General features: G+C 37.6%; 1 protein-coding gene across 1 annotated transcript in view; it reads right to left on the bottom strand.

Moving 5' to 3' along the window:
* The window catches only part of LOC102480355 (putative maltase-glucoamylase 2), a 121027-nt gene that overhangs the window by 78944 nt on the left and 14802 nt on the right, over nucleotides 1-27281 (bottom strand). Inside the window, exons 4-15 of the mRNA XM_014586457.1 lie at nucleotides 21068-21191; nucleotides 20836-20945; nucleotides 20361-20512; nucleotides 19378-19549; nucleotides 14811-14910; nucleotides 14038-14150; nucleotides 12704-12829; nucleotides 10354-10482; nucleotides 10148-10246; nucleotides 7152-7265; nucleotides 5097-5181; nucleotides 2957-3074 (exon numbers count right to left, since the gene is read on the bottom strand). Coding sequence (XP_014441943.1) covers nucleotides 2957-3074; nucleotides 5097-5181; nucleotides 7152-7265; nucleotides 10148-10246; nucleotides 10354-10482; nucleotides 12704-12829; nucleotides 14038-14150; nucleotides 14811-14910; nucleotides 19378-19549; nucleotides 20361-20512; nucleotides 20836-20945; nucleotides 21068-21191 — 1442 coding nt within the window. The remainder of the gene's footprint in view (nucleotides 1-2956; nucleotides 3075-5096; nucleotides 5182-7151; nucleotides 7266-10147; nucleotides 10247-10353; nucleotides 10483-12703; nucleotides 12830-14037; nucleotides 14151-14810; nucleotides 14911-19377; nucleotides 19550-20360; nucleotides 20513-20835; nucleotides 20946-21067; nucleotides 21192-27281) is intronic.

The raw sequence follows: 27281 nt of genomic DNA, 5'->3' as shown, positions 1-27281 counted from the left end.
TCTTACTCATCCAGTTTATTTCCCAGGAAAGGTAGAATGAGAGATAGTGTGAGTTCAGGAAAGGGAAGATGACAAATCCAGAAATAGGTGTCATTCTTCTTGGGGCTTTTTTTTGACTGAAATACAATCTTTTGCATTTGCTGGACCAACACTCTCCCTCATCTGGACAATGCAGCGTAATACAAAATCATGAGGGCAAAATGGTGCTGAGAAACAAAACAGGCCTGGTCTCTGCCTCTAACTTATCAGGTCTCCTGTGTGTCCATCCTGTGCCTCTTCTCTTTCTCAAGCCAAGCATCTATCTAGCAAATAAGTTCTTCAGCACACACATTCTTTTTTAAAAAAATATTTTATTAATTTTATTTATTACCACTATTTTTTCATTTGACCAGAGAAAGACCAAGACAGAGAGAAAGAGCCACCAGGTCCAGAACTTAAACTGTAGTCGACCATATGGGAGTCCAGTGTCTGAACCAACACCACCACCTGCCAGCTCCCAGCACACTCACTCTTTAAAAGGCTGAGGATACAGGGGTGAATTTACCCTCAAGGAACTTATAGTCCAGCAAGAAAAAACAATAAGTATTTGAAAATTATGATACAATATCTCTACATATTAAGTATACTGCAGTATGAACACATGTACAACAAAAAAAGGAGAAAACAATCTTTTTCTATAATTCCCAAGAAAGTGTCCAGAATTGATATCTGAGTTGAGGTTTAATAGATAAATACATGTTGGCAAAATGGACAGGAAAAGGAAGCCCATCTCATGCAAAGAAAATAACACATGAAAAACATGAAAAAAAATGAATAACATTTGGATTCGGCAATAATAAGCAGTTATGTATTACCAGAGCATGAAGTATAAAAAGCAGCAAACATGAGAGAAAAAGAGTAAGAAAGGGTTAGATTACAAAGATGCCTATAGATTGTGCTACAGTAATTAGATTTCATTGTATAGAAAATAGCAAGTCACAAAGTCTTTTCCACTGGGAAGAGAAATAAGCCAACGTGTGCTCAGAAATAGCAATCTGACAGCAGTGTGGAGTGGCACTTTTTAATCTTTAACACACAATCACTACAACCAGGGACCCTGTTAAAATGTAGATTTTGATTCCCAGTATCTGGGTTGAGGCCCAAGATATTGTACTTCTAATACTTTCTGACAATGCTGATGTTGCTGGCCTTTAGGCAACATTTTGAGTAGGAAGAGTAGAAAATAAATTATTTGGATATAAGGCTAAAATCAGGGAGACTAATCACGGGCCTAGTGTAACGATCTACGTGAGATGAGTGTGATCTTAAGACGTCAGGAGGAAAAAGAGATGATTATAGAAATGTTTCAAAAGTGTAAGTAAAAGGGTCAAGGACTGATTGCATGTGAGGGCTTGAGAAAAAGAAAGGACAATGCTCCATTTCTCACTTTGGAGTTTGAAGGACAGGAGTGATATGGCTCCCAATCAAAACTGACAATGTAAGAGCTTCAAAAATGATTATCCAGGGTGTGGGAGATTAGACAAAGATAAGTAACAGTAGTGGGTGACATCTGTGATACAAAAAAACATGCAAGTAATATATTCATGCCTGAAAATCTATGTGTTACTGTAGAATGAATAAAAAGGAAGAAAATGCAAGTAATATATTCATGCCTGAAAAATATATGTGTTACTGTAGAATGAATAAAAAGGAAGATTGAGAATTCACCCTTCAGGCTCAGAAGTAGATAGAAAAAATGCAGACACAGAGGTTGAGAAGGGATACCTGTAAAGAGAGGAGGTATCCCAGGCATAGTTGTGTCCCAAGGACTAAAGGACCAGGGTTTCCAAGGAGTGGTCAAGACCTCAAGTACCACAGGGACAGAAAAGTCACATAAGGTCAGGAATGAGGCATGTCCCATAGTGCATCAAAGTCTCCCAGCCCTTGTCCCTACCATGGAGCTCTAGACACGCTAAAAGAATAGCAGAGGAAGACTAAGACGTTCTTTCCTAAGCCACTGAAAGATCCTCAGCAGCTTTAGTTTTCCCACCTTTGTTGCAAAATTTAAATCTACCACCTAAAATTAAAAGCTTAGCCTCTGATTTCTTGCTCTGCTAAGTGTAAGGATTGTATTTTACCATCTTCCAAGGAAGGAACTGGGCATAGGAGGGTAGAAGCTATTCCTCAATTTACAAAGTTGTCAGCTAAAAAAATCGATGCTATAATGTATAAAAAGGAGGGAATACTTTGCAGGAAACGTATGTCTCCTTGTCAGGCTTTCATTATGAGTAGTGAGGGTGATAGCAGTAGTGACGGTGGTGCTGGTGGAGGCAGTGGTGGTGACCATGGGGATAATGATAGTGGCCATGATCATGATGGTAATGATAATAGTGACAGTGATCACGATGATGATGGGGATGATGACAGTGATGGTGGGGGTATGTGTGTGTGTCTCAAGGCAGACGGCAGAAATGAGAGGAGACTAGAGCATGGAGTAGGGAGAAAAGCTAAGAGGATGAGGTGTAGCATTGCCAGAAAATGCAGGGAACCCAGGTAAATTTTAATTTCAGGAATACAATGAATAACTTTTAGTATAAGTATTTCCCACATGAATTTGTGTCCTACTTTTTATTTTTCTGAAATCAAGTGACTCTCTCATGTAGTGACCATAGAACAGTAAGTAGTAAGACCTAAGCAAGGGCTGACTTCCAGTCGGTGGTTCAGCATGTCATACTTATTATTGCCTACTAGTATCTTTGCAATAAAGAAGCCCTATAGCCACAAGGAAGTCAAGGATAACCCTATACAGAATCCAACAGTCTGTGTGAGAGGACTTCTGCAGAGCCCTGTAAGACCAGACTTTTATATCCTAGTAACTGAGAGGGAAAAAAAAAAATCTTAACAGTGTACATAGAGAAGAGAAACCCACCACCTCCCTCCTTCCCCAATCTTGAATTAAGGGAAAACAAATCCTTACGAGTTTGTGGCGTTTGCCATGAAGTAGCCATAAAGACTGTGGATGTCGTAGTGAAAGCCCTTTTGAAATTCTGTGTCCATACAGAGGGTTCTTGAAAAAAGTAAGCGGTCCAGGACTCCTGAGGGAAAATACCAGTGAAACACTTACTTTTTAAACAACTTTAACACAATAGCCACCCGGTCATTTCCTGTTTGGTTATTGTCAATCCCCACCTGATTAAATCCTTTCCAGATTTTAAATTCCATCCTAAATATCATTTCCTACTTGGGGCCTAAATTGAGTCCCCAGTAGAGATGGATCATTAAAATTAATGTGCATTGCCTTGAGCTCACAAAGGTCGGTGGTGAGTAGAAGCATCCGAGAAACATGCTCAGAACAATGGCCAGTAGATCTAAGATCCAATACGAAGCACAGAATGCCTACATACATGTATTTAATTAAGACCGGCATGTACAATGGACAGGTATGAGGGCAGTGGAGACATTTTCACTTTTGTATTACAACCACATTTAGAGTCTTCGCCAAGATTATTTAAGGGAGAAAAAAATGATAAACTGATCCAGAGAGGAAACAAACATGGACTACAGACTGAGCAGAAAAGAATAGAGAATAAATTGGGAAAGCCAACTGTAGGCTTTGCAAGAAATTGAATGGTTTGAAGTTAGGACTCCCTCAAAAAAATCCTTTCCAGGCCAGCAGATGCTGTGGCAGTTGAGATCAGCTGGATCCCACATGGCCACCCGCACAATCTGAGTCCCAGACCCTGTGGCTTGAAAAAATGCTGACTGACTGCACATGTGTGCCCAAAATCCTGAGAGGAGAATTGAGAAGAAGGGATTGTGGTATGGCCATCCCCCCACCACCACCATGGGGTTGCTTGCTCACAGACCCCTCCTCCCCAAACAAGAGCACATGCTCTATAGCAAAAAATTAAAAACAAGACTAAGCAAAAACAAACAAACAAAAACTTTCCTTAAGTGACCAAAATAAGTTTAAAAGAAAAATATAGCTAACCCATGGTACGAGTGGTATAATTAAAGTGGAAAACCAGAATAAGCTGGCACAGACTTTCCAGGAGCCCTTCAGTTGGGGTTTTACTTCTGGGAGTATGAGAAGATTGTACTTGAAAATGATTCCTTCCCTTGAAGTTAAGTTGAAGCTATGTGACAAGATTCTGGAAAAGGAATGTGGGCAGATTGGATACATCCTACTTCCAGGCCTGCCCGCAAAATTCCCTCCTCTTTCCTCTGTCACCTTCGCCCATGAAGCTGGAAAACTAAGGCTTCTGAAATCGGAGAATCAGACAATGGATAAAACTAGATCTCTGAGTCACTGCTTGGATTCAAGCTCCTCACTGGAGTATAATATGAGCAAAAAATAAAGTTTTATTGTATTAGTCCATTGAGATATTGGGGTTTGCTTCTAAAGCATGTGTATTCTACACAACTATGCATTACAAACACATGTACACATGTGCACACACCACACACACATTCTTTTAAAATCAGTGACTGGAAAATCAACTGTGGCTACAAATGGGACCTATAAATGAAATATTTAAAGAACCATTGATGAGTTGAACTGTTGCAAAGGAAAGAAGGAGGAAAGAAGAAAATGGGGAAGAAAGGAAAACAGGAAGGGAGGAGGAGAGAGATAAAGGAAAAGAGAAACAAAAAGGAAAAGAGAAAAGGTGGAAAGGAAGTAGATAGAGAAAGAAAGATAAAGGGAGAAAGGAAGAGAGAGAGATAAAGAAAAAAATTGACAAAATCACAGATGTACTCAATGTAAAGTAGTTTTTACCTCAAAGTAATCTGAAATTATCATGGAGCTCAAAATTAAACTATTTAAGGGTTTTGGATGGAAGCGAACAGGATGAAAAGATTTGGACCGCCAAAGTGGAAGGACAGATAGGGGAGGTAGGCAGACAGAGTAATTCTCACATGCTCGCCCTTGGATTATGGGAGCAAAAAGGTTATCAGAGACCAAGCAATGCAACAAACTCCACTCACAGAGTAGTCAGGACATTTGAGATTCCCTTGGAGAGAGCAGTGAAATTGCTCTTCATACTGAGTATTATTGAGATTTAACTGTTAAAACATGTCTCATAGTCCACATTATTAGTAAACAGATGAAAACTTACTAGGAGTGAAGGGAGGAAAGTTCAAGCTGTTTGATTCACACTCAGGACCAGGACGTTGACGAAAGCTAGATAGTTCATCCATTTCCTTTAAAGACACAACACACAAAACGAAAAATGTTACAGACAATTAGCTGTTCAGAAATGTTGAAGCCAGAATGACAGGGCAAGCAGATGCCATAGTGGTTATCTCACTGAACTCTCACATGTCCAACTACAGTTTAAATTCTGGGCTCAGTGGCTTGAAGCTTATGTTGGGCACATGCACTTATGTGTCTGAGATTCTGGGAGGAGAAAGGATCGTGGCATGGCTATACTCCCGGAGGATGATTTCTCACTTTCCCTTTCACTATCTGTCTCTCTCTCTCTCTCTCTGGTGAGCACTGCAATCAAAGGCAAAAACCTCTCCAAAAAAAAAGAAGGAAAAAAAGAAAGAATAACCAGGATATCTAGGGTCTCCTATTAACTGGATTTTAGATTTTGAATAACCTCCCTAATATTTCTTGGTCTTTGATCTTTTGTAAAATTAAGTCATTGGATTTAATTATATCTAAGGTACATTTCAGTTCTAAAGACATTAGACACATTTTACCTTTTAATAAACTGATTTTAATTGAAATATTTCAAGTGGAAAAAGAAAGAAGGAAAACATTTAAGGGACACTAAAATAGAAAATTATCTATTGATGATAGCATGTATAATAATATCTTTAACTGGACTAATATATAGTATATTCATGCTGGGAAAATTCATTTTGCATTTTGTAATGATATACAGTGATTGAATGTATAAAAAACAAGTTCAGAAACAGGTATATTGTTATTAAAATATTGTTTTATGGATAAAAAATATAAATATTTCAAAGGCTAATTCTTGGCTTATAAATTGTGAACATTTTATTGTTGATGTTACTGTTTTAGTATTGTTTGAAAGAACCCAAGATAGAGTAACATTTATATTTTATAAATTTCGTGTCTTGTATCCCACTGAGCAACAATAACAGAATATAATTGAGGTCAAATCTATTCCTTTAAAAATAATTAAAAATAAGTAAGTCTAATCTTGCTAACAAACCAAAATACCTTTTTGATTTCAAAAAATTTCCCTCTTCCTCTCATAAGAACTCAAAATCCTCTTAAATTATTGTTTAATGATTGGCTTCAAATTTTTGTGAATCAATGCTATAAATAATAATGATCATAGCTGTTAATAAAACAGTATTCTTTTTTTTTTTTTTTTTTGAGAGGTTTTTGCTACAGGGCATGTGTGCTTGCCAGAAAGAGAGAGACAGTGAAACAGAAAGTGAGAAATCACCCCCCCGGGGGGTTTGACCATTCCGCAATCCCTTCTGTCTATTCTCCTCTTGGGATCTTAGGCATGCACAGACACATGCCTGGCGTGAGTTCAAGTGACCCGGTCCGGGACTCGAACCGTGGTCGACTACATGGGAGTCCAGCAACATAGCCATAATGCCAACTGTTGGTCCCAATGAAGCAGTATTCTTAAGCGGGAAAGCAATTAATGGAGGAAAAGTTGAGGCCGTGAAAAATTAAAGGACTCTTTAAAAATGAAATAATCAGTTGGTGACAGAGCCAGATTAAGAATCCAGGGTTTGTTTGTTTGTTTTTGAGAGAGATCTTTGCTATATGCTGCATGCACTTGCCAGAAAGACAGACAGAGACAGAAAGACAGAAACTGAGAAGTCACTCCCCGACCCCGGCGGGATGGCCACGCCACAATCCCATCTTCTCCATTCTCTTCTAGGGATCTTGGGCACACATGCACATGCACCCAACGAATTTTAAGCCACCGGGTCCAGGACTTGAACTGCAGTCAACTACATGGGAGTCCAGTGATGTAACTAGTATGCCATCTGATGGTCCAAGAATCTAGAATTTTCAAGGGCCTAACTCACCATATATATACTTAGCTTTAAGTAAAAGAGTTTTCAATACCACTATGTCATGCAAACTATTTTGTTACAAATCAGGGTCAAATTTTATCTAAAAATTTGGTGTATCCGTTTCCAAGGGAAATATGATTCTGGAATAAACTTACAATCCACACTCCATCAAATGCTAACTCTGTATGAAATTTAGTGAGCTCCTCCTTCCACCACTGAATGCATTCATCATTGCTATAATCAGGGAAAACTGTTGGTCCAGGATATCCCTAGAGAACAAAGCAAAACTCTGGCAATTAGTTTGTTAGTTCACTTACTTGTTTCTTACTGGTCATTATTCTTCTACTAGAAATCCCATGTTGCTTATTATTCTAAAATCAAAATTTATTATTTCGCCAACAAAAATTAAACAGCCAAATAAAAGGAAAGAACCAAAGAGGGTGGGGAGAAGAAAATGAAAAACAACTGATATGATAGATGAAAAGTCATCCTATGGTCTTTTCAATGAAAAAAAAAAAAGCATTTCTTTATGTCAAGCCAACCAAGAGACAAATTGTTTAAAATATTGGTAAATCTATATATTGTTTAAAAAGAGAAAGATAAGCTTATTTATTTTTTCTATGAGAGAAAAAAACTCAGAGTTACCCTCAGTAGGGTCTTCACATCACAACCCACCCTCTTCAGAGCATTGTGTTACCACTGAGCTAATGTGCTGTTAATTAAACATATATATTATTTTAAAACATACGTATTATTTTAAGATAACCATATGGTACAATGTACATAAGAGAACCATATGGCACTTGATGCCCACATGGCTAACCATAGTTTGAGTCTCAGACCTGGTGACTTGCTTTCTCCCTTTCCCTCTCTCTTTCTCTCTCTCACTCTGTCCCTCTCTGGTCAAATTAAAACAAAAAAAAAATAAACTTAAATAAATAATTTGTTGTTGTTTTTTTTTTTTTTGGAGGGCGCGTGCGCTCGCCAGAAAGACAGAGAGAGACAGAGAGACAGAAAGAGAGAAATCACCCCCCAGGGGGGATGGCCACTCCGCAATCCCTTCTCCTCCATTCTCCTCTTAGGATCTTGGGCACGCACATGCACCTGGCGTGAGTTTAAGCCACCGGGTCCAGGACTCAAAACGCGGTCAGTTACATGGGAGTTCAGCGACATAGCCATTATGCCAACTGCTGGTCCCAATAAAATAATTCTTTAAAAAATAAAATTTAAAAATTTACATTAAACCCACTTTAAACAATTTTTGTTATAAATATTTAGAGATTTTTTACATATGAATGAATAATATTTTATAAATGGTTAAATGAAGTTTGTACTTCTTTACTTCCTACTAGGGTTAAATATTTATTATCTTGTCTCCCTTTCTTATCTATGTCTATCAAAGAATAGATGTAAACATCTTCCACAGAAAGCACAAAAAAATTATTAAAAATTCTGAATAGGACACAAACTTTATGCAACATTCTTCCTCATTTTTCAACAAATTGATAAGTTGCAATTTAAGGAAAAGTGAATTCTCAGACAACATAATGAATATATATATATATATATATATTCACACACACATATACACACAAAATGCAGAGAATTCTTGCAAATTGAGATGGGAGTTGAAATTTTCACTTTAAATGAACTGAGTTTCTGGTCCTTTGTTTTAGATGATGGGCACCATGGATTAATTAGAGATAATTTTGAATTTCAGTAAAAAGGTGGATTGGTAAAGCAATCACCTACAGAAACATTCAACCCAGACCACGCCTAGCAAATTTCATTCTAACCAAATGCATTTAATAATAAACCCCTACCAATATCCACACTGTGATCTCTGCTACCAACCTTAATTAATTAATTCATAGTTTTTATTGGTCAATGGAGATAACACCTAATTAAATTCTTGTAATTATACAGAGATTCTTTATTAAACACCACCCAAATAGGAGCAAAATTGAAATGACTCACAAGTATGGATAATTTTTAGATAACTCAAATAACTTTTATTTGACTATGGCCTATTAATATGGGTCGAATATTTCAAAAACTCATCTTAAAATAATAAAAGCAAAGACTTGGTTTGGAGAAAAAAGAAAATACTCTACTGCTTCATGAAAAATTAGAATCAATCATAAAGAAAGTAAATAGAGGCAAACATTGTATACAAAGTCAATGAGAAGAATTAAATGAGCAGAATTAGGTAAGGTCCCATTAGTAACTCTGTAAAGACCATTCAGCAAAGTAAACTGCCCAGGAGCAATAAGAATTTCAGTCACAGGAAGATTCAGAGTTTTTAATTAATTATCAAATTTAGCTAATCTCACATAATCCAATCATCTGGAGTTTTGTTGTTTTTTAAATAGAAGTTCACATGTGTGATTTGATTTAAAATGTTTTCAGAAGCTTAAGTGTCCTGAAACTAGGCACTCAGCCTATTCCAATGCCAAAACTGCTACCTTATTATCAAGGCTGGGTTTAATTTTTTTGTTGTTGTTTAATTTTTTTTTTTTTAGAGAGAGAGATTTTTGCTACAGGGCATGTGCACTCATTGGAGAGGTAAAGATAGAAAGTAAGAAATCACCCCTGGGGTGATTTCCCACAATCCCTTCTCCTCCATTCTCCTCTCTGGATTTTAGGCACTCACATATACACACCGAGCATGAGCCTCAAGTCACTGAGTACGGGACTCGAACCACTGCAGATTATGTGGGAGCCCAACAACATAACCATTGCACTATCTGCTGGTCCCAACTGGGTTCTATTTTTAAGTTTTGTGTAAATTAAATATATATTACCTGATCCAGGTTCCATATTAAATTATGAGCATCTTGTTACATGATCATAGTTAAATGTATTATTTTATGGAAGAGACACTTAGAAGCAGAAAGACCTTAACTGAATTTCATATTTAGATACCACTTCTCAATTATCTGTAGTATTACAAGATCAATAGGTAGCTTTTTTAGTCCTTCGGCATTTTAATCATGCCATTATTACATTTACTGGCTTATAATAATGAAAGAAACCCCTAAAGTCATGAAAACGGTAATGATATTATAACTTGTCTTTCACCCATCTTCATGCCAAAAGTACAAATGTCTCCAAACGACTGCAATTCACTCTGATTTTCTTGAGAAATTACCTCTCCAACAGCAAAGCCATTGCCATCCAAGATCCATACTCTCTTTGTGTTGCCATTCTGATAGGGTTGGTACCCAGAAGTATTAGAGATGCCAGGATGCTAAAAAAAAAAAAGGAAAAAAAAGAAATACATTATAGATCTTATTATTGTACATTTATTTTGCACTTTGAGAGACAAGAATAAGGCAGCAGGGTAGGTAAACATACCAAGATAATGACATACTTCTGTCCTTTGTCATGTAATTCTTCGGCAAAAGCTGGGAGATCAAGGTAAGCGTTGTTTAAAGTAAAATCCTTCTTTCCATCCATATAGTCTATGTCAGAATACTGGACATCCTAGAAGACATTGATCAGCGAAAACCCAGGAAATACCCAGCTGACAGGAAGTACTATAGTTCTAGTTCTTGACGTTAAAATAGAAGCCATATTCTCATGTGAATCTAGAACTTCCAGGACTCAGCGATTGCCTAGAGGTAAGTAAGCCCTACTTAAAAGATGCGGCCACTCTTAGGTTACAGGTTTACCTCCTTGACATAACAGATGCACACCATTAGCTATTAGGGAAGGAACTACATCTTTTTCATTTCTGCAACTTGACAGCTTGGATGCTAGACATAAAGCAAGTGCTCTTTCAATGTTTGTTGGAATGAATATATTAATAATGTTATAATCTCATGCTTAGACCCCAAACATCAAGCTAGAATAAACAGACAGGGAAAACCTTTTCCCTATAAACCTGGTAGAGTCAGGCCAGCAGGTGCCATGTAGGTTAAGACAGCTGAATCCCACATGGCCAACTGTGTGTTCAAGTCTCGAACCTAGCGGCTTAAAAACCACACTGGGCATGTGTCAGTCCATGTCCAAAATTCCAAGAGGAGACTAGAGGAGAAGGGTTTGTGGTGTGGCCATCCCCCCAAAGAGTTGATTTCTTACTTTCTCTCTCTCTCTCTCTCTGGTAAGTACACATGCTTATAGCAAAACTAAAAAAATAAAACAAAACAAAAACACTACTAGAGTCAACACAGCAATATGTCAGAGGGATAGAGCTTTCATGAGCCAAATTCTCACACATACATTATTTCTTCCATCTGCACACCAACCTATGAGGTGCAGGTATTACCCTTAGTGACAAGATTGAAATCTGAGGAAGTTAAGTGACATTTCCCAAAATCATGTGCATGAGTAGGTGAGGACTGATTGGAGATTTGGAGATTAGAAGATAGGCCCTTTATCTCAACCTACCCCATTCCTTAAAGACATGCAAGAGTCTTCAAAGCATTCCTCATGTAGTCATGTAAGCATGACTCTAGCTTACAGACCTAAAAAATTGTTGCCCAATGTAGCACATCTGTTCTCATACTGAGCAGTCATTGGGACCTGGTATCTTCCACAGCCACATATAGGGAAGAACCAAGTCCATGGGAGAAAGGTTCATTTGTTTCTGATCAAGCAACTTCAAAGGAGCCCTCCCCACTAGAGGCAGGAGAATAGAGGGGAACCAACACATGCAAAGTCAAAAGAAAGGGATTCGAATACTAGTTCTGACACTTATCTAATTGTATGACTCTGGAAAAGTTATTAACCATACAGCCTCCATTTTCTCATTTACAAAATAGTAATAAATGAGGGCTAACCATGAATGTACAGCTCTTTGTGAAATAATAAAGGTGTGGCAATTTTTAGTTTGATTCTTTTTGAAATTGGTATCTGCAGATAAGTCACAAGAGTAAAATTAAGTATATAATCAGTTTTCTGTTAACACCAAAAGAACATAATGAGCATCAGTTTTCTCACAGGAAAAATCAATCACCTTCCCTGCCCTCACTGTGACTCTAAGACAGAGTTGAGGAATTCTGAGATCAGGGTGACGTGATTTACACCTGTTCAACCTTGCTTCGCATGCTAACACACATATTCTTGCCTCAAAACTTCTAAGTTTCAAAGAGCTAGTCCAGAGTAAGTCATTTCAATAACTTCATTAACTGCATGTTATACGTCTCCTAGAGGAGCATATCGAATATTATAAATATAATAATAATCTTTTGATTTAATAGTGAACATTGAATATCATAAACTCTTTGTAAACATAGAGCTTTAAAATTAGAATATGCAAAACCTGGAAGGAGATTATGTTACTATGAGAAACTCATTTACTCTAAGTCATTGTTGTAATCATCAGCTCTTATTAATCATGTTCTCTAGGTGTTTCTTTCTCCTATAATATACCCGTGAACTTTGATGGAGTTCATCTTCAGTACTACATCCTTCACATGCATAATATAGGATATTCCCTTCTACCAACTCACAAAGTATTATATTCTCATTTTATAAAGGTGTGAACCACGCCTTGGAGATGGTACTTAAGTAGCCCGGTTCTACAAAGAGCTATGAAGAAAGAGATCTAGAATTCAAAGCCATAGCTATATGACTACATAAACTATGTACTGTCTTTAAATTAGATAGGTAATTTATCATGCATGCCTGTCTATTTTCCTATATACCAATATATCTAAAGTTTCCCCTTAATACTTAATGCATAAAAGAAGTCCCAACTTACATATGGGATTCCAGCTTTACGAGTTCTGCTCACAACTTCTTTCAATCCATCGATGCCACCATAATCCCTGCGACTAAGCTGGAACCCAAGACTCCAGTAGGAAGGCAAAAATGGTCGTCCAATAAGCTGAAAAGAGATGTCAAGAAGTATCTAAGCTTTTGGAATAAATACTGTTTGTAGCGCCATCCCCAACACTGGAAACATCAGCTCCATTTCATTTTCTGTAACGTCCCTAGATTTAAAAATGTCAGAACCAAAAGTTATTTCCTAGGGTAATGTGGGAAATCTGACAATTTACGCCCAAGTGCCTAAATGAATTCACAACTGCAACATCAGAAAACAAAAGGTTTTGCCGAAAATGCTTGGGTCATGGTGTCATCTGGGGGAGGGGCAGAAGGGGGAAACAGTAAAATTCCTTATAGTAAGTACTTTCTGAGTGTTTATGCTGAGGCAAGGCTGATGTAGGCACTTGGAATAAAGTGGCACACAAAGAAAACACATACATCCTGCCCTCCCAGAGCCTAAAGGAATAAACATCTATTAGAGAGTGCTTTGTGCTAAGGATAAAGGAATAGGACTGATCATGTTAGGAGCGAATGTCTAACATCAGTTTTCCAAGCTGCTTAAGTCAACACTCTGAGAAAGATTTAGCGAGAAGCCTGGGTCGCATCTTTCTCAGAGCTTCTGCCTTCCAACGTGAGGGTTCTTTCTCTTGCATTTCTTCATTCCCATACAGTTGACTCATACCTCACCAATGGTTCTTATTACAAAGTGTTTCGTACTGGTATTATTTTGGGCTGTGTCGTATTTCTATCTGATTCTACATTCACTGGCATCTGGGGTCACTTTTCACACGCCTTTATGTGTCATCTTAAATGAATCACTTTATCTTTCTGTGTCTGAGTTTTATCATCTGTGAAGTAGGAAGTGTCTAAAGTTCCTGCCATTCCTGTAGTTTGAACCAAATATAAACAGCTAGCAAAGTTTCTTTCACGTAGTTCCTTTTCGCTGAATTTTTATTTATTGAGAGACTACATAAGCCTTGCTGATCTGTTGCCTTAGGCCTTTGGAATGATTGCTCCTACATGGATGGACTGAGTTTCTTGAAAGGAAGATGGTATCTGATTTATTTTTGCATTTCTCAAGCTTTGCACAGTGACTCTTTGAAATTAAGAAAGTGCCCAATAAATGTCATCAGAATCAACAAAGAATAAATGAAAACCTCTACAGTCCCAACACTTATAAGCCATAGATGTTTACTAAAGCCTTTCATTTTTCTCTTAGTTTAAAATGAATGTATGTGATAATAGGAATAAATAAATGCAAAGCGATACCTCCAGGTATTCCTGAACCACTTGTTCTGGAGTGTTCCCGAGAAATACATAGAAGTCAAGAATGCCTCCAATCGTGCGGTAAGTGATCGCAGGAGCAGGCTGGAGGGTGACCTCTGAAAAGATTAAAATGAGAGTTCTGAGAGTCTTATGGCTGAAAATATACTCTTCTCTAAAACGGGAATAGCTGCATGATCCAAATCAGTTTGTCTCGTTTAGAAAGGAATGAAAATTACACATTCCTTTTATTAGAGGTGTGTTTATTAAAAAGTTGAATGAGTGGGACCAGCAGATGACATAATGGTTATGTCACTGGACTCCTACATAGTCAGCCACGATTTGAGTCTCAAACCCAGCAGCTTAAAACTCACGCCAAGCGCATGTGTGTGCGTGCACAAAATCCCGAGAGGAGACTGGAGGAGAAGGGAATGAGGCATGCCCATTCCCCCATGGGGGATGATTTCTCACTTTTTCTCTCTCTGTCTCTGTCTTTTTTTCCAATGAGCTCACATGTCCTATATATATATATATATATATATATATATATATATATATATATATATCAACACCTTAAGCAGTTTTCAAAGAATATATCTTTAAGTATGAACTGGATTTATAGACAGGTTAATCCACTTTTAGATTCCAGTTTCAACAAAAATATTGTTGCTTCAACACACCTTCTGTCAAACAGCAGTCTCACCATAAAAGTGACTTTTTATAAAAGCAGTACCCCAAAACATATTTCTACACTTAGAAGATAAAAATATGCTGCTTACCCATGGCATTACTGTTCATTAGAAAAACTCCAAAAGAAAAGCCACTGGTGTCTTCAAGGCACAAGAAGAATGTATGAGCTCCATACAGATTAATCATATCCTACCAGCAGAAAAGAAAGAAGTCATAGTATTATGTTAAAAATCTTATTCACCCGAAAAAAAATCAAGAGCTGTGTATAACATGTACTTTGTCAACACTTGGTATAGTTTAGTACTATACCTAAGGAGCATTGAAATGGTATCATCCACTGACAAATAGATAAACAAAATATGGTGTATCCATGCAATAGAATACTAGTCAGCAATAGCAAGAAATAAAATACTGATACATGCTACAACATGAGTAAACCTCAAAAACTGCTTTGCTAAGTGAAAGCAACAGACACAAAAGACCATATGTTGTTTTGCATGGTTCAGTTTTATGAAATTTATATGAAATGTCTGGAAAAGTCAAATTGTGGTAAGACAGAATGTATAAGGACAGAAGCATGCTTAGTCAGAACAGTGCTTGCACATCGATGTTTATGCAGTATTATTCACAATTGCCTAGACATGGAACCAACCCAAATGGTCATGAACAGAGGAATGGATTGAAAAAGTGTGGCACATATACTCTATGGAATACTACTTAGCCATAAAAAACAAGACCCTGGCTTTTGAGAAAAAAAAAAAAGGATGAATGTGGACGACTTATTGCTGAGTGAAGCAAGCCAGGCTATGAAGGAGAAACACTGGATGTCTCCACTTAAAATATACCAACTGTTCGCACTCTATGGCTGAAACTGAAAGACTAGAGGATATGGAAACAGAGAAAATGGTTATAGATACCAGATACGGTGTGGGAAGAGGCTGGGAGAAGGAGGACAGTCTGAGAAAAGACATTAAGGAGAAAAACAGAGAGGCAAGACATTTATGGGACAAAGAAATGGGTTATTATCTGTTGAAGATAATGTGTTTAGCATTCCCAACTGGACTGGTAAGAAAGGTATTCGTGTTGGAATATTCACCTTACAAGCTAAGTGACATATGTGATTGAAAGTATGAAAGAAATTGAAATAAAATATATGTCTATAAAAAAAAGACAGAATGTAGTTTGCCTGCAATGGGAGTGGGTGCTGGGGTAAGAATAGGTTTAAGTTTAAAAGGGCATGAGGGGGACCAGCAGTTAGTGTAATGGCTATGTTGCTGGACTCCTATGTAGTTGACCGTGGTTCAAGTCCCAGACCCGGAGGCTTAAACTCACGCCGAGCACGTGTGCATGCATGCCCAGGATCCTGAGAGGAGAATGGAGGAGGAGAAGGGATTGCAGTGTAGCCATACCCCCTAGGGGGTGATTTCTCACTTTCTGTCTCTCTGTCTCTCTCTGTCTTTCTGGTCAGCGCACACGCCCTATAGAAAAAAAGAAAAAAAAAAAAAAAAAAAAAACCTCTCCAAAAAAAGAATTAAAGAAGGGCATGAGGAATGATCCTATTGAGGTGATGAAAATGTTATAAATCTGGATTATGATGATGATTGCACAACTCAGTAAATGTGTTAGAATTAAGTGACTTGTACACTTAAAACAGGTGAATGTTGTGGTATATAAATTATACCTCAGTCCAGTTATTTTTCTAATTGGGAAATATTTGCAGTGACATATACCAACGTGTTAGAAGATGATAGTCTTGTGCGTAATTTTTAATGTCTTTATGCCTAACTGTGTTTTCTCATCCTTCTACATACATGTAATACTTAGGTAGTAAAAAAGTTTTTAGAAAATGATATTGACCCTGTTGCAAGGCTGTGATAAACTCTGAAATAAAGAGGTTACTGCACCGTAAGAATAAAAGATACTGAATTGATAACGTGCACAAAGGTTTACAGAAGTTCCTTTTGTGAAAGTGTCATGATCTTACCCTCTGGTATAGGACAATAGTATTGACAATAGTAAATTCCAAAAGGAGAGAAGAAGAGAATCAGTATAATGTGCAAAATAGAAACAAAAATGTACCCAGGCTAGATTTTGATGTATAGCCAGGAAGATGTGTAGCATCAATGCTTGGGTAGAATACATACTAAAATTTTAGTATTTTGAAGGGAAGAAAAGAGGGGGGAGAGGAGAGAATAGAAAAAGGTAGGAAGGGAGGAATGGTGGGAAGGAGAGAGGAGGCAGTTAGTATAATCTGTTACTATACAGTTTAAGAATTCAACTGTACGAGCTGCCAGGCAAGGTGGTTAAAGGTGCTGGACTCCCACATGGCCGACCACAGTTTGATTCCCAGACCTAGTGGCTTGCTTTCTTACTTTTTCTCTCTCTCTGTCTCCCCCTGATGAAACTGGAAAATAATAATGATAAATAAAATTAAAATTTTTTAAAAAGAATTTACTGTAGGAAGTCAAATTTAATATGATGCTTAGTCTTCCATTTACCAGAGTCCTGACCAAAAGTTTGGTCTTGCTTTTTTCTCTTTTGTTCAGTTCAATAAGTATGCACCCTTCTTTGCATCAGATACTGGTAGGTGGGCTACAAGTTAACATGCTACTTGGTTTTGTTCATCTCCTGCAGAACATGAAGGGCAAAACATCAGCCCCACCCCTCGCTTGCACCATACTTTACCCTGAAGCTCATGCACAGACTTAAAGAACATCATCAGCACAATGGAGACTTCAAGATATGCTCTACAAACCTAAGTATTATATGAATACTGGTTCCTCCCCAAACCCTTTGCTATCAACCAACAACAAAATAAATACAAAAATGAAGAGTAAGGTTAGGAACTATTTTATAGCTAACTAAAAGCTAACTATTTTAAAGCGAACTATTTTATAGCTTATTCTGTCTATTTAACTTAACATTTGGGTTTGTATCTGGTATCTCTTTGGTTTATATTTATTTCATTTTCCTGGTAGTTTAATTGTCCTTTATAAATTTATTGCCCAGGTTGTATTAACAGCAACAAAAGCTACTGGTCCTTCACCCAGACAAGTTGAGAGGCCCAGGTCTAGAACAGCTCTTCTAGTCTTTGACATCCACGCGATTCACCTGTGTATCTTGTTAAAATGAAGACTGATTTATTGGCTCTGGACTATGGCCCGAGATCCTGCATTTCTAATAATCTTCTAAATGTTGCATCACTGCTGTCTTTTTTTCTTAGAGAGATTTTTTTCTATAGGGCATGTGCACTCATGTGCACTCACCTCTGCCCCCCCACACACCCCCGCCCCAGAGGATGGCCATGCCGCAATCCCTTCTCCTTCATTCTCTTGGATTTGGGGAATGTACACACATGCAACCGGCATGAGTTTTAAGCCACCTGATCCGGAACTCGAACTGAGGTCAACTACCTAGAGTTCAGCGACATAACCATTTTGCCATCTGCTGATCTCATTACTGCTATCTCTGAAACGCTCTTTGATTAACAAAGAGCTAGAATCGCATAAAAGCTGTCAAAAGAGGCATTTCTAGTACACAAAGTTCATTGAAAATGGACCCTGCTGCAGCTCTCCTCTGGAAACTTACTCAGTTATTAAAGCCAGGCATAGTTATTTTGCAGAATTATTTTATAAAATATACTAGGCTTTAATATAATTATAAGTTATATTTTCTATTGAAAGTTAAAATTTTCAGAAATTCCTGTTTCTATTTGTGAGTTCATAAACTTCAAAAGCAAGTATTTCTCAGGGGCCACATGGTGGTGCAGCAGCTAAATGCAACACTCTGTGAACTGATCCACTTGGGAAGGTTTTGGTTCACTTACAGAGACCTCCCAGAGTACACGGGGTATGTGTGTGCCCATGATCTGTAGCTGGCTGAAGCTGGGGATGGATCATGTCATCAAGACTTTGTTGGTGCTTCTGTTTCTCTCTGTCACTTTCTTGTTCTCTCTCACTCATGGAATAAATAATTTTTTTTTTTTTGGAGAGGTTTTTGCTATAGGGCTTGTGTGCTCGCCAGACAGATAGAGACAGAGAGACAGAAAGCGAGAAATCACCCCCCAGGGGGGATGGCCACACCACAATCCCTTCTCCATTCTCCTCTTGGGATCTTGGGCACGCACGCACACGTGCCTGGAGTGAGTTTAAGCCACTGGGTCCGGGACTCGAACCGCAGTCGACAACATGGGAGCCCAGCGACATAGCCAATACACTAACTGCTGATCCCCAATAAATAATTTCTTTTCAAGAATAAATATTCCTCAGATACCAGCAGGTGGTGTGCTGCTTAAGGCACTGGACTCCCACATGATCAAGTACAGTTCAAGTCTTGGAGTGGGCAGCTTGAAAATTATACTCGGGGCATGTGCATGAATGCCCCAAATCCCAAGAGGATCATGGAGAAAAAGGGATTGCAGTATGATTATCCTCACTGGAGGGGTGATTTCTCACTTTCCCTCCCACTATCTCTCTGTCTCTCTCCAGCAAGTACATGTGTCCTATGGTGAAATAAATAAATAAATAAATATTTCTCAATACAAACACAGGTAAATTGAGCAGAATAACACATAGCCATATCTCCATAGGCCACTTTCAGGAATGGAAGGAAGGCATTCCTTGCTGTGAGCAGTAAGTAGGAAGAAGGAAGCCTCACCTCTGTGGGGGTGGCATCACGGGTGAAGATGGGCCAGGTCTTCCAGGTCATGTTGTGGAGGTACTGCTGGTGCACGTGTTCCCCCAGCCCATACACATTGGTGCTGGGCAGTCGGAAAGACAGTTGCAAGTACTGCTGAGCATACAGAAGAGGTCCAATGCCCGTGTCCAACCTGGGCCATGGGAAGATAACACTTAGACATCAGTTGTTTCAGACATCATCATCCATGTTCATGTGATTTTTGAAGGTCTTCCTAGGGAATCAAGTTCTGAGTCTCGAACAGAACACTAGGGATAGGTGGAACTTAGGATGGATAACAGGGAAGAGAACAGGTGTGGCCTCATGTTTGCTGTGATACATTGCATGTCAAGTATGAGTTTCCATGATTTTTGCATCTATTTCATGTCAGGTATGACTCTCCATGATTTATAATCATGATTTTATTATGTCCAGCAACAGTGGGTAATTTGATTTCCTTTTCATGGACAAGGAAAAATGCTAATGCAGTGAGGTGCTTTGCCAAATGGCACAGAGCTCACTGGGGATTTGCTGATGCCAGCCTTTGGGTATAGGTGTATTGGCATCAATACTTATATTTTCTCCAGTGTCATTTGTGATTAAGTGCAAATGACTGTTAGGTGCTAGATGGAAATAGTCACAGGAAATAATCTGGAGTGACATTTAAGTTATGGTACAAATGATAATTAAAATAATAAAACTCCTTATTTTATAATATATGTAAACCTCAAGCATATTTCTGTATATAGGTAGTCTATAACTTAGCAAATAATAGTTTAGTATTTTTTGCTCTACAGTCAGGACATATTATCAGAGTTAATCATTTCAAATAAAAGCTTTGACATTTTATGAGGTTCAAACATTTTCCCAAGTCGAACTTCTTTCACTGTCTCCCTCGGTAGGTCAGATTGAGTGACACTGGGACTATAAACTGAAAGGTGAATAAAGAGTGATGGAAAACTCACAAGACTCTTCTGTTGCTTCTCCTCATTATTTTGAGGCTGAAGGGTTTATCAATGACCTCTATGTCATAGTTCAAATTGGAGGTATCCGCAGTCTCGTTACCCGACTTAATTGTAAGGGGAACTTCATAGCGTTTGTTATTGTCATCAGTGATCTGTCAGGAGAAAAAACAGGAGGAACACCTCCAGATTAGACCACTTCCCTGTAGAGCTCCAGAAAAGTGTCACTATCAAAAAGCCCCATGACAATAGCTTCTAAATTTTGACCCATGGTTACTGATTGTGAAAAAATATCACCCAATCGTATGCGCCCCATCAAATAAAACTTAGTTTGCCCATCACCCGGAGGTTCTTGCAGAGAACAGTGGTACCTCCTGGCTCAGTAGCTCTGTGTAATGCACAATGCAGAATAATGTAAACCCCACAATGGGGTGCTGGTTTCTTCAGAGATGTATTCAGCAGTAACTCCCAAACCAACCTTAAAACGAAAGCGATTGGATGTCTGATATTCAGCTGTGAAGAGGGTGTTGTTGACATCATATCCAAACAGAGATGGGGATGGAAACCTTTTCAACTTGACAGAAAATCCTAGGAGTTGGGGAGGAGAAAAAGACAGAGAGAAACAGTGAAGCTTTCAGCTTCTGCTTTACAGTTAACGTATCTGGGCCATGAAGAGTTGTTCCCTGGAGCAATAGTGGGGCCCTGCTTACCCCTGCTTGTAATTGTTCTGGCATCACTGACTTCATATCCCCAATTCCTGGGGAAGAAGCACTTAGGGACGTTGGAGTCTTCCAGAGGCTTCCAGCAGCACTTGTAGTACCTCCTGCAGATCTCCTGTAGCAAGGGCCCAGAGTTAGCATTGCATAACATGAAGAATGGAAAGTTCTGTCTACTTATTTATAATTCATATTGTTCTAAGGAGAATTTAAAACAGCTCATATTACATTCACTCATTTACTCATTCTTTACTGACAAATACATTTATCTAGCTAGCCAATATGCCTTTATTATCCACCAGAAGAGAAATTTATCATAGCAATTGATATGACATTGTGACTTCAGCAAACTGACCTAGTTGTAAATTCAGACAACTGAAAATGTAGTTACATCATGATAAGATGAGTATGACAGTATGATGAGGTGAACGAGAAAACGCATGTACCAGCCATAGTACCCAGGTTGGGAGAGGATAGGGGAAGGCTTGCTGGCAAGGGAAAGGTAAGCTCAGTTCTGAAGAACCAGGAGGGGCTAGACAGGTGAACAGTAGAGCAGGATTGCCAGCAGAGAGAGCGGCAATGCATGACAGACTCAGAAAAGCCACAGCTCTGCAGTGCCAAGAAGGCTGAGTAAGAGAATAGAGGCTGGAAGCACATAGCACCTTACCAAAAGTGGGCAGGAGGCTGGACTACATGGTTTGGACTTTCTCACGAGGGAGAGGCATGAAAGTGACTCACATACAAGGAGAAATGCATTTCTAGAAAGTAAGAAAAGTAAAGCCAAGGAAAAGAGACTATTAAGGATGCCATGACAAATTCACAATGTCTAAGGTAAAAACGAACCCATGCGGTTTCTCAGACTGACTTGATTTTAAGTATTCTTGTAAAAATATTTTCTTTTTTTATTCATGGTAGAGTGTATACACATACACATGAAAGCGAGAGAAAGAGAGAGAAATGAGCAAAGCATCCAGTAGTGCCATGATCTGCTTCCTCTAGTACTACAGTCTGTTGGATTCTGAATCATACATGCCCTTCAGGGTTTAAGCAGATCTGGCAGGAAATTTGAATAATGGTTACTATGTGGGATTCTGTGTCTCTCTCTCTCTCTCTCTCTCTCTCTCTCTCTCTTTTTTTTTAAAGATTTTGCTATAGGGCATTTGCACTCACCAGAGAGATAGAGAGACAGAAAATGAGAAATCACCCCCCAGGGGGCATGGCCATGCCACAATCCCTTCTCCTCCATTCTCCTCTCAGGATTTTGGGCACGCGCACACATGTGCCCAGCGTGAGTTTTAAGCTGCTGGGTCTGGAACTTGAACCATGGTTGACTCTGTGGGAGTCCAGCAACATAACCGTTATGCCATCTGCAGGTCCTGGAATGCAGCTTCTCTTGAGCAGCACATTTCCACAGCACTGTAGAGTCATTTCAATTGTGAATATCCTTTTATTATTATTATCTATTGAGATTTATTGTCCAAAGTGTCCTACAGTTTTCAGATTCGCTTATAGAAAATTTTTTGTATATTAAATAAAGTAATTGGAAAATTGAATTAATATGTCAAAACAAACACAGGCATCCATCTCCCCACCCAAACTGCAGAAACAACAGAAGTACCATTGAGAAGATAATTACAAATCCATTACAAAATAGCAAAAATAATGTAATGTTAGAGACCAGAAGTGTTACACAACTCCTGGAACATAGAAAATAGATTTTGTCAGCCCTAGAGAAAAAATGATACATTCACAGCATAAAATTCAAAAGGAAATTTGACTGCTCCAAACTAAATCAATGTGGAGAAGTGGAGGAGAGCTGGAGGCACAGTCTGGGTGTCTAATTGGGAATGTCAATCTAGCCGTTCTTCAGCTACTGCTGAGCTCCTGCTAGATGGTGGACATCATGTAGTATTTGCTCATGGGCCTAGTGAGTGAGGAGAGATGCTGAGAGCCAGAGGTATGGCAAGGCACCAGCTAATAAGCACACTGTCACCACCTCCAGACAAATACTCATCTCATCTTCTCTCCAGCAATCCTTTCCTCCCCTCTTTTTTTTTCTTTAGAATATATATTTTTTTAATTTGACCAAGGAGAGACACAGAGAGAGAGAGGGAAAGTGAGAAAATAAGTCACTAGGTCCAGGACTCAAACTGTAGTTGGCCATGTGGGAGTGTCCAGCACCTTAACCACCATGCCACCTGCTCATCCACCATTTCCTTCCCTCTTAAATGCGCAGTGTGAGCCAAGATAAATATGACTGGCAGTTAGATAATTAAATACAAAGACGACAGTCCAGATCACTGAACAATTAAGATAAATAAAATAAATACAATGATTTTCAGAAAGAGTCATGCAACTATTGCTTCCACTGGAAAAAACAACAACAACAACAACAACAAAGAATGTTTAAAGTTAAGATTTTTTGTTGTTGTTGTTATGGAGAGATTTTTGTTATAAGGCATGTACGCTTGCTGGAGAGACAGAGAGAGAAAAAGAGACAGATAGATAGAAATCAAGAAATTAGCCTCCAAGGGGGATGGCCATGCCACAATCCCTTCTCCTCCAGTCTTCTCTCAGGATTTTGGGTATGCATACATGCACACCCGGCGTGAGTTTTAAGCCACTGGGAACAGGATTCAAACCGCAGTTGGCCATTTGGGAGTCTAGTGATGTAACTATTATGCCATCAGCTGGTCCCCTTCAAGTTAAGATTTTGAACAAGACCTACAATTGTTTAATATTTGAATAGAATAACAAAAATAAAATAGTGAAAAGAGAAGTGTTGAGAAAAAAGATATTTTTAAGGCAAGTTAAGGATTATCCCAGAATATATATATATGCCAGAAGATGGCATAATAGTTACATTGCTGGACTCACATGTAGTCGACCACAGTTCAAGTCCCAAACTTTGTGGTTTAAAACTCACACCGAGCACAAGTGCGTGCATGCCCAAAATCCCAAGGAGAATGGAGAAGAGACTGCAGCATGGCCATCGTCCCTGGGGGAGGGGGGGTGATTTCTCACTTTCTGTCTCTCTCTGTCTCTCTGGCAAGTGTGTGCCCCCTATAGCAAAATTCTCTCTTAAAAAAATTTTTTTTCCATTATGTTCTAATGGCTTATGTATTAATTCATGTTGATATTCCTATAGTATGAGGAGATATATACAGATATACATACAGATTACAGATGTATCTATTTATAGGCATATGCCATATATCATATGCCATATATATATATGGGGGGAGAAAAAGAAAGCAACCCCCAATGAGGCCTGGTCATGCTGCAATCTTTTTTCCTCCAGTTCTCCATTTCCTTGAAACCTTGGGCACAAGCACGTGCTCCTAGCATATTTGTCAAGCCACTGAGGCCAGAAATCAAACCCTGGTTGGTTATATGGGATCTGACTTCTTCACAGCACTTCACTGCTAAGCTACAGGACCAGACAGGAGGACATATTTTTATATTAGTTTGGCATATCAATAAATCTAAAGGTGATCCTTTGAAAAGGTCGAGGAAATGGAAATACCTCATCATGTCCTATTTTGACAAAAAGAGAGGGAAACAAGCAAGATTAAAAACAAAAATGGAGGAGCCAGCAGGTGGTGTGGTGGTTAAAGGCACTGGACCCCCATATGGCTGACCATAGTTCAGGTTCTGGACTTGGTGGCTTGCTTTTTTTCACTTTCCCTCTCTCTCTTTCTCTCTATCTCACTCTTTATAAACTCTATAAAGTTAAATAAAATAATTCTTTTAAAAAAATTGAAAATGATGAGAGAAATACGGAACTCTTTAAATGTGAGCAAGAATTACAAGAAAATTCTTTGTACAAATATTTGCTAATGAATGTGATACTCTAAATTAAATGAAGTTGTACATAGTAAAATACTCAAAATTGGATAAGATAGAAAACATAAAATGACCAAATCATGAAAATTGTAAAAAATGGTTAATGATTTATATATATATATATATATACACACACAGATATAGATATAGAAAGATAGATAGTATATATATTATATATAATATATATTCAGATATAGATATAGAAAGATAGATAATATATATGAATATATATATATATATATATACATATATATATATTCAGGACAAAAAAGTTTTCTGATTCATTTTGTGAAACTATAATAATTCTGGTAATAAACTGAATGTGAATAGTAGACAAGCAAACAAAAATACATAGTATGATTTTCCTTAAAAATATAAATGTCCAAAAATTTTAATAAAATATTAGCAATTTGGTTTTAATAGTGTATTAAAATAATTAATGCATAATATGCAAATAAAGCTTATCAAGCAAAAGCTAGAATGTTTCAAAATTAGTAAGTCTTTTAATGTCATTCACAAATTATATGATTATTTCAATAGAATCAAACTATTTTAAAAATATAATAGTATTATGGTAGTTAAGGTGGATGGATCCCATATGGCTGAATGTGTGGTTCAAGTCCTAGACCCTGCAGCTTGCAAAATGCACTGGACATGTGTGTATGTGTGTGCAAAATCCTGAGAGGTGGAAAAAATGGAGGAGAAGGGATTGTGGTGTGGCCATTCCCATAGAAAATGACTTCTCACTTTCTCTATCTGTGAACTAATGCATCCTCTGAAAAAATTAAACATTTGTATGTTTAATTAAATTAAATATTTTAATTTAATTAAAATCCCTTAACTTTAAAAAGTTAGAAAACATATAGTATCATCAAGTTTGTGTTAAAGCTATATATAAATATGTATAGGTACATGTACATGTATGCATGTAAAAGCATAGAAAAGGGTTCATATTATATTATTGACTTGATTCTGGGGAGGAGATTTAGAAGTAGAGAGAAAATTGTGAATACATATTTCTCCATTTAATTCTATATATAACTATATTAATATTCCTTATTTTAAAATGTATTCAGTATAGAGCATGTGACCAAAACAGTTTCATACTCAGTATAAGCAAAGTAATCATATTACAACTATACTATTTTAGACTTGCCTATTAATTATGCATATATATAATTGACATTCCTGATTCATTGTCTTTGGATAACAAAAATGGCTGGAAGAGATCAGTAGACAAAGAATTTGGGAGTTCTGAATAGGATCTGGATAATTAATTTTCCTAAGTCTTAAGGAGACATCAAATACCTCTGCTATGTTTGAAACTTGGTTTGACCTTGGTTTGTATAGGCCAGGACAACTTTATTGACATAATTTGTTTCAAAGTGTATGGACCTAGAAAAATCAATAAACACTCAGATAAACATAATGTTTTTGCATGTGCCCTGCCCTAATATCCCTCTTTCAGTTTTAAGCACTATTTACCAGTAGCCCAGACACCAAAGGTCAAAACTTTGAGGCATTACTTCCCACTCCTTCAGACCCCTTATCTCTACCATGTTTATGCAAGGTCTTCAAAAAGTTGATTAAAATGCATGTTATGGAAAACTAGACATGGGTTTCAATTGTTGTGGATGCTAGAGACAAAGTAGAAGGAGAGTGTGGGAGGGGAAGAGTGCAGGAAAGGAAATTAAGGAGAAAATAAGGAGACAAGATATCTGTGGGACACAGGTATGGTTTGTTAACTGTTGATGAGGATGTGTATTGTATTCTCAACTGGACTGAGATGTGTATCATGCTGGGTAAAATCTCTTTACAATCCAAATTATGTATAGCAATTGAATGTATAAATAATCATCATAAAAAATAAAATAAAAATGAAAAAAGAAATATAAGTAAAAATATAATATATAATAAAAATAATAAATATACAATAATGATTAGTAAAAAAGGAAGCATTTAACAAAATAAGCACCAGTTAGAAAATATAATGAATTATATTTACAGTAGAAACTAAGGATAAAAATACATGAGGAAAATCCTTATCATTCATGTGCAATAAAATATTTTAAGAGAAATAAAATTTAGTTCAGAAATACATATATATAATTATGAATATGTATATAATTTGTATGTATATGCACAAGGGGCCTTCAAAAAGTTATGAAAATGCATATTATGAAAAAACTATAAATACAATTTGGAGATTCCTCAAAATTCTACAAATAGAACTACCATATGATCCAGCAATCCCACTCCTCTGTATCTACCCAAAGGACAGAAGAATTCTTCATTGGAAAAGTGCTTGCTCATCAATGTTTATTACAACACTATTCACAATTGCTAAGACATGGAACCAACC

This window comes from Tupaia chinensis, unplaced genomic scaffold (genome assembly GCF_000334495.1).
Source record: "Tupaia chinensis unplaced genomic scaffold, TupChi_1.0 Scaffold000140_1, whole genome shotgun sequence".
Taxonomy (NCBI): Eukaryota; Metazoa; Chordata; class Mammalia; order Scandentia; family Tupaiidae; genus Tupaia; species Tupaia belangeri.
This window is presented reverse-complemented; position numbering and strand designations above follow the sequence as displayed.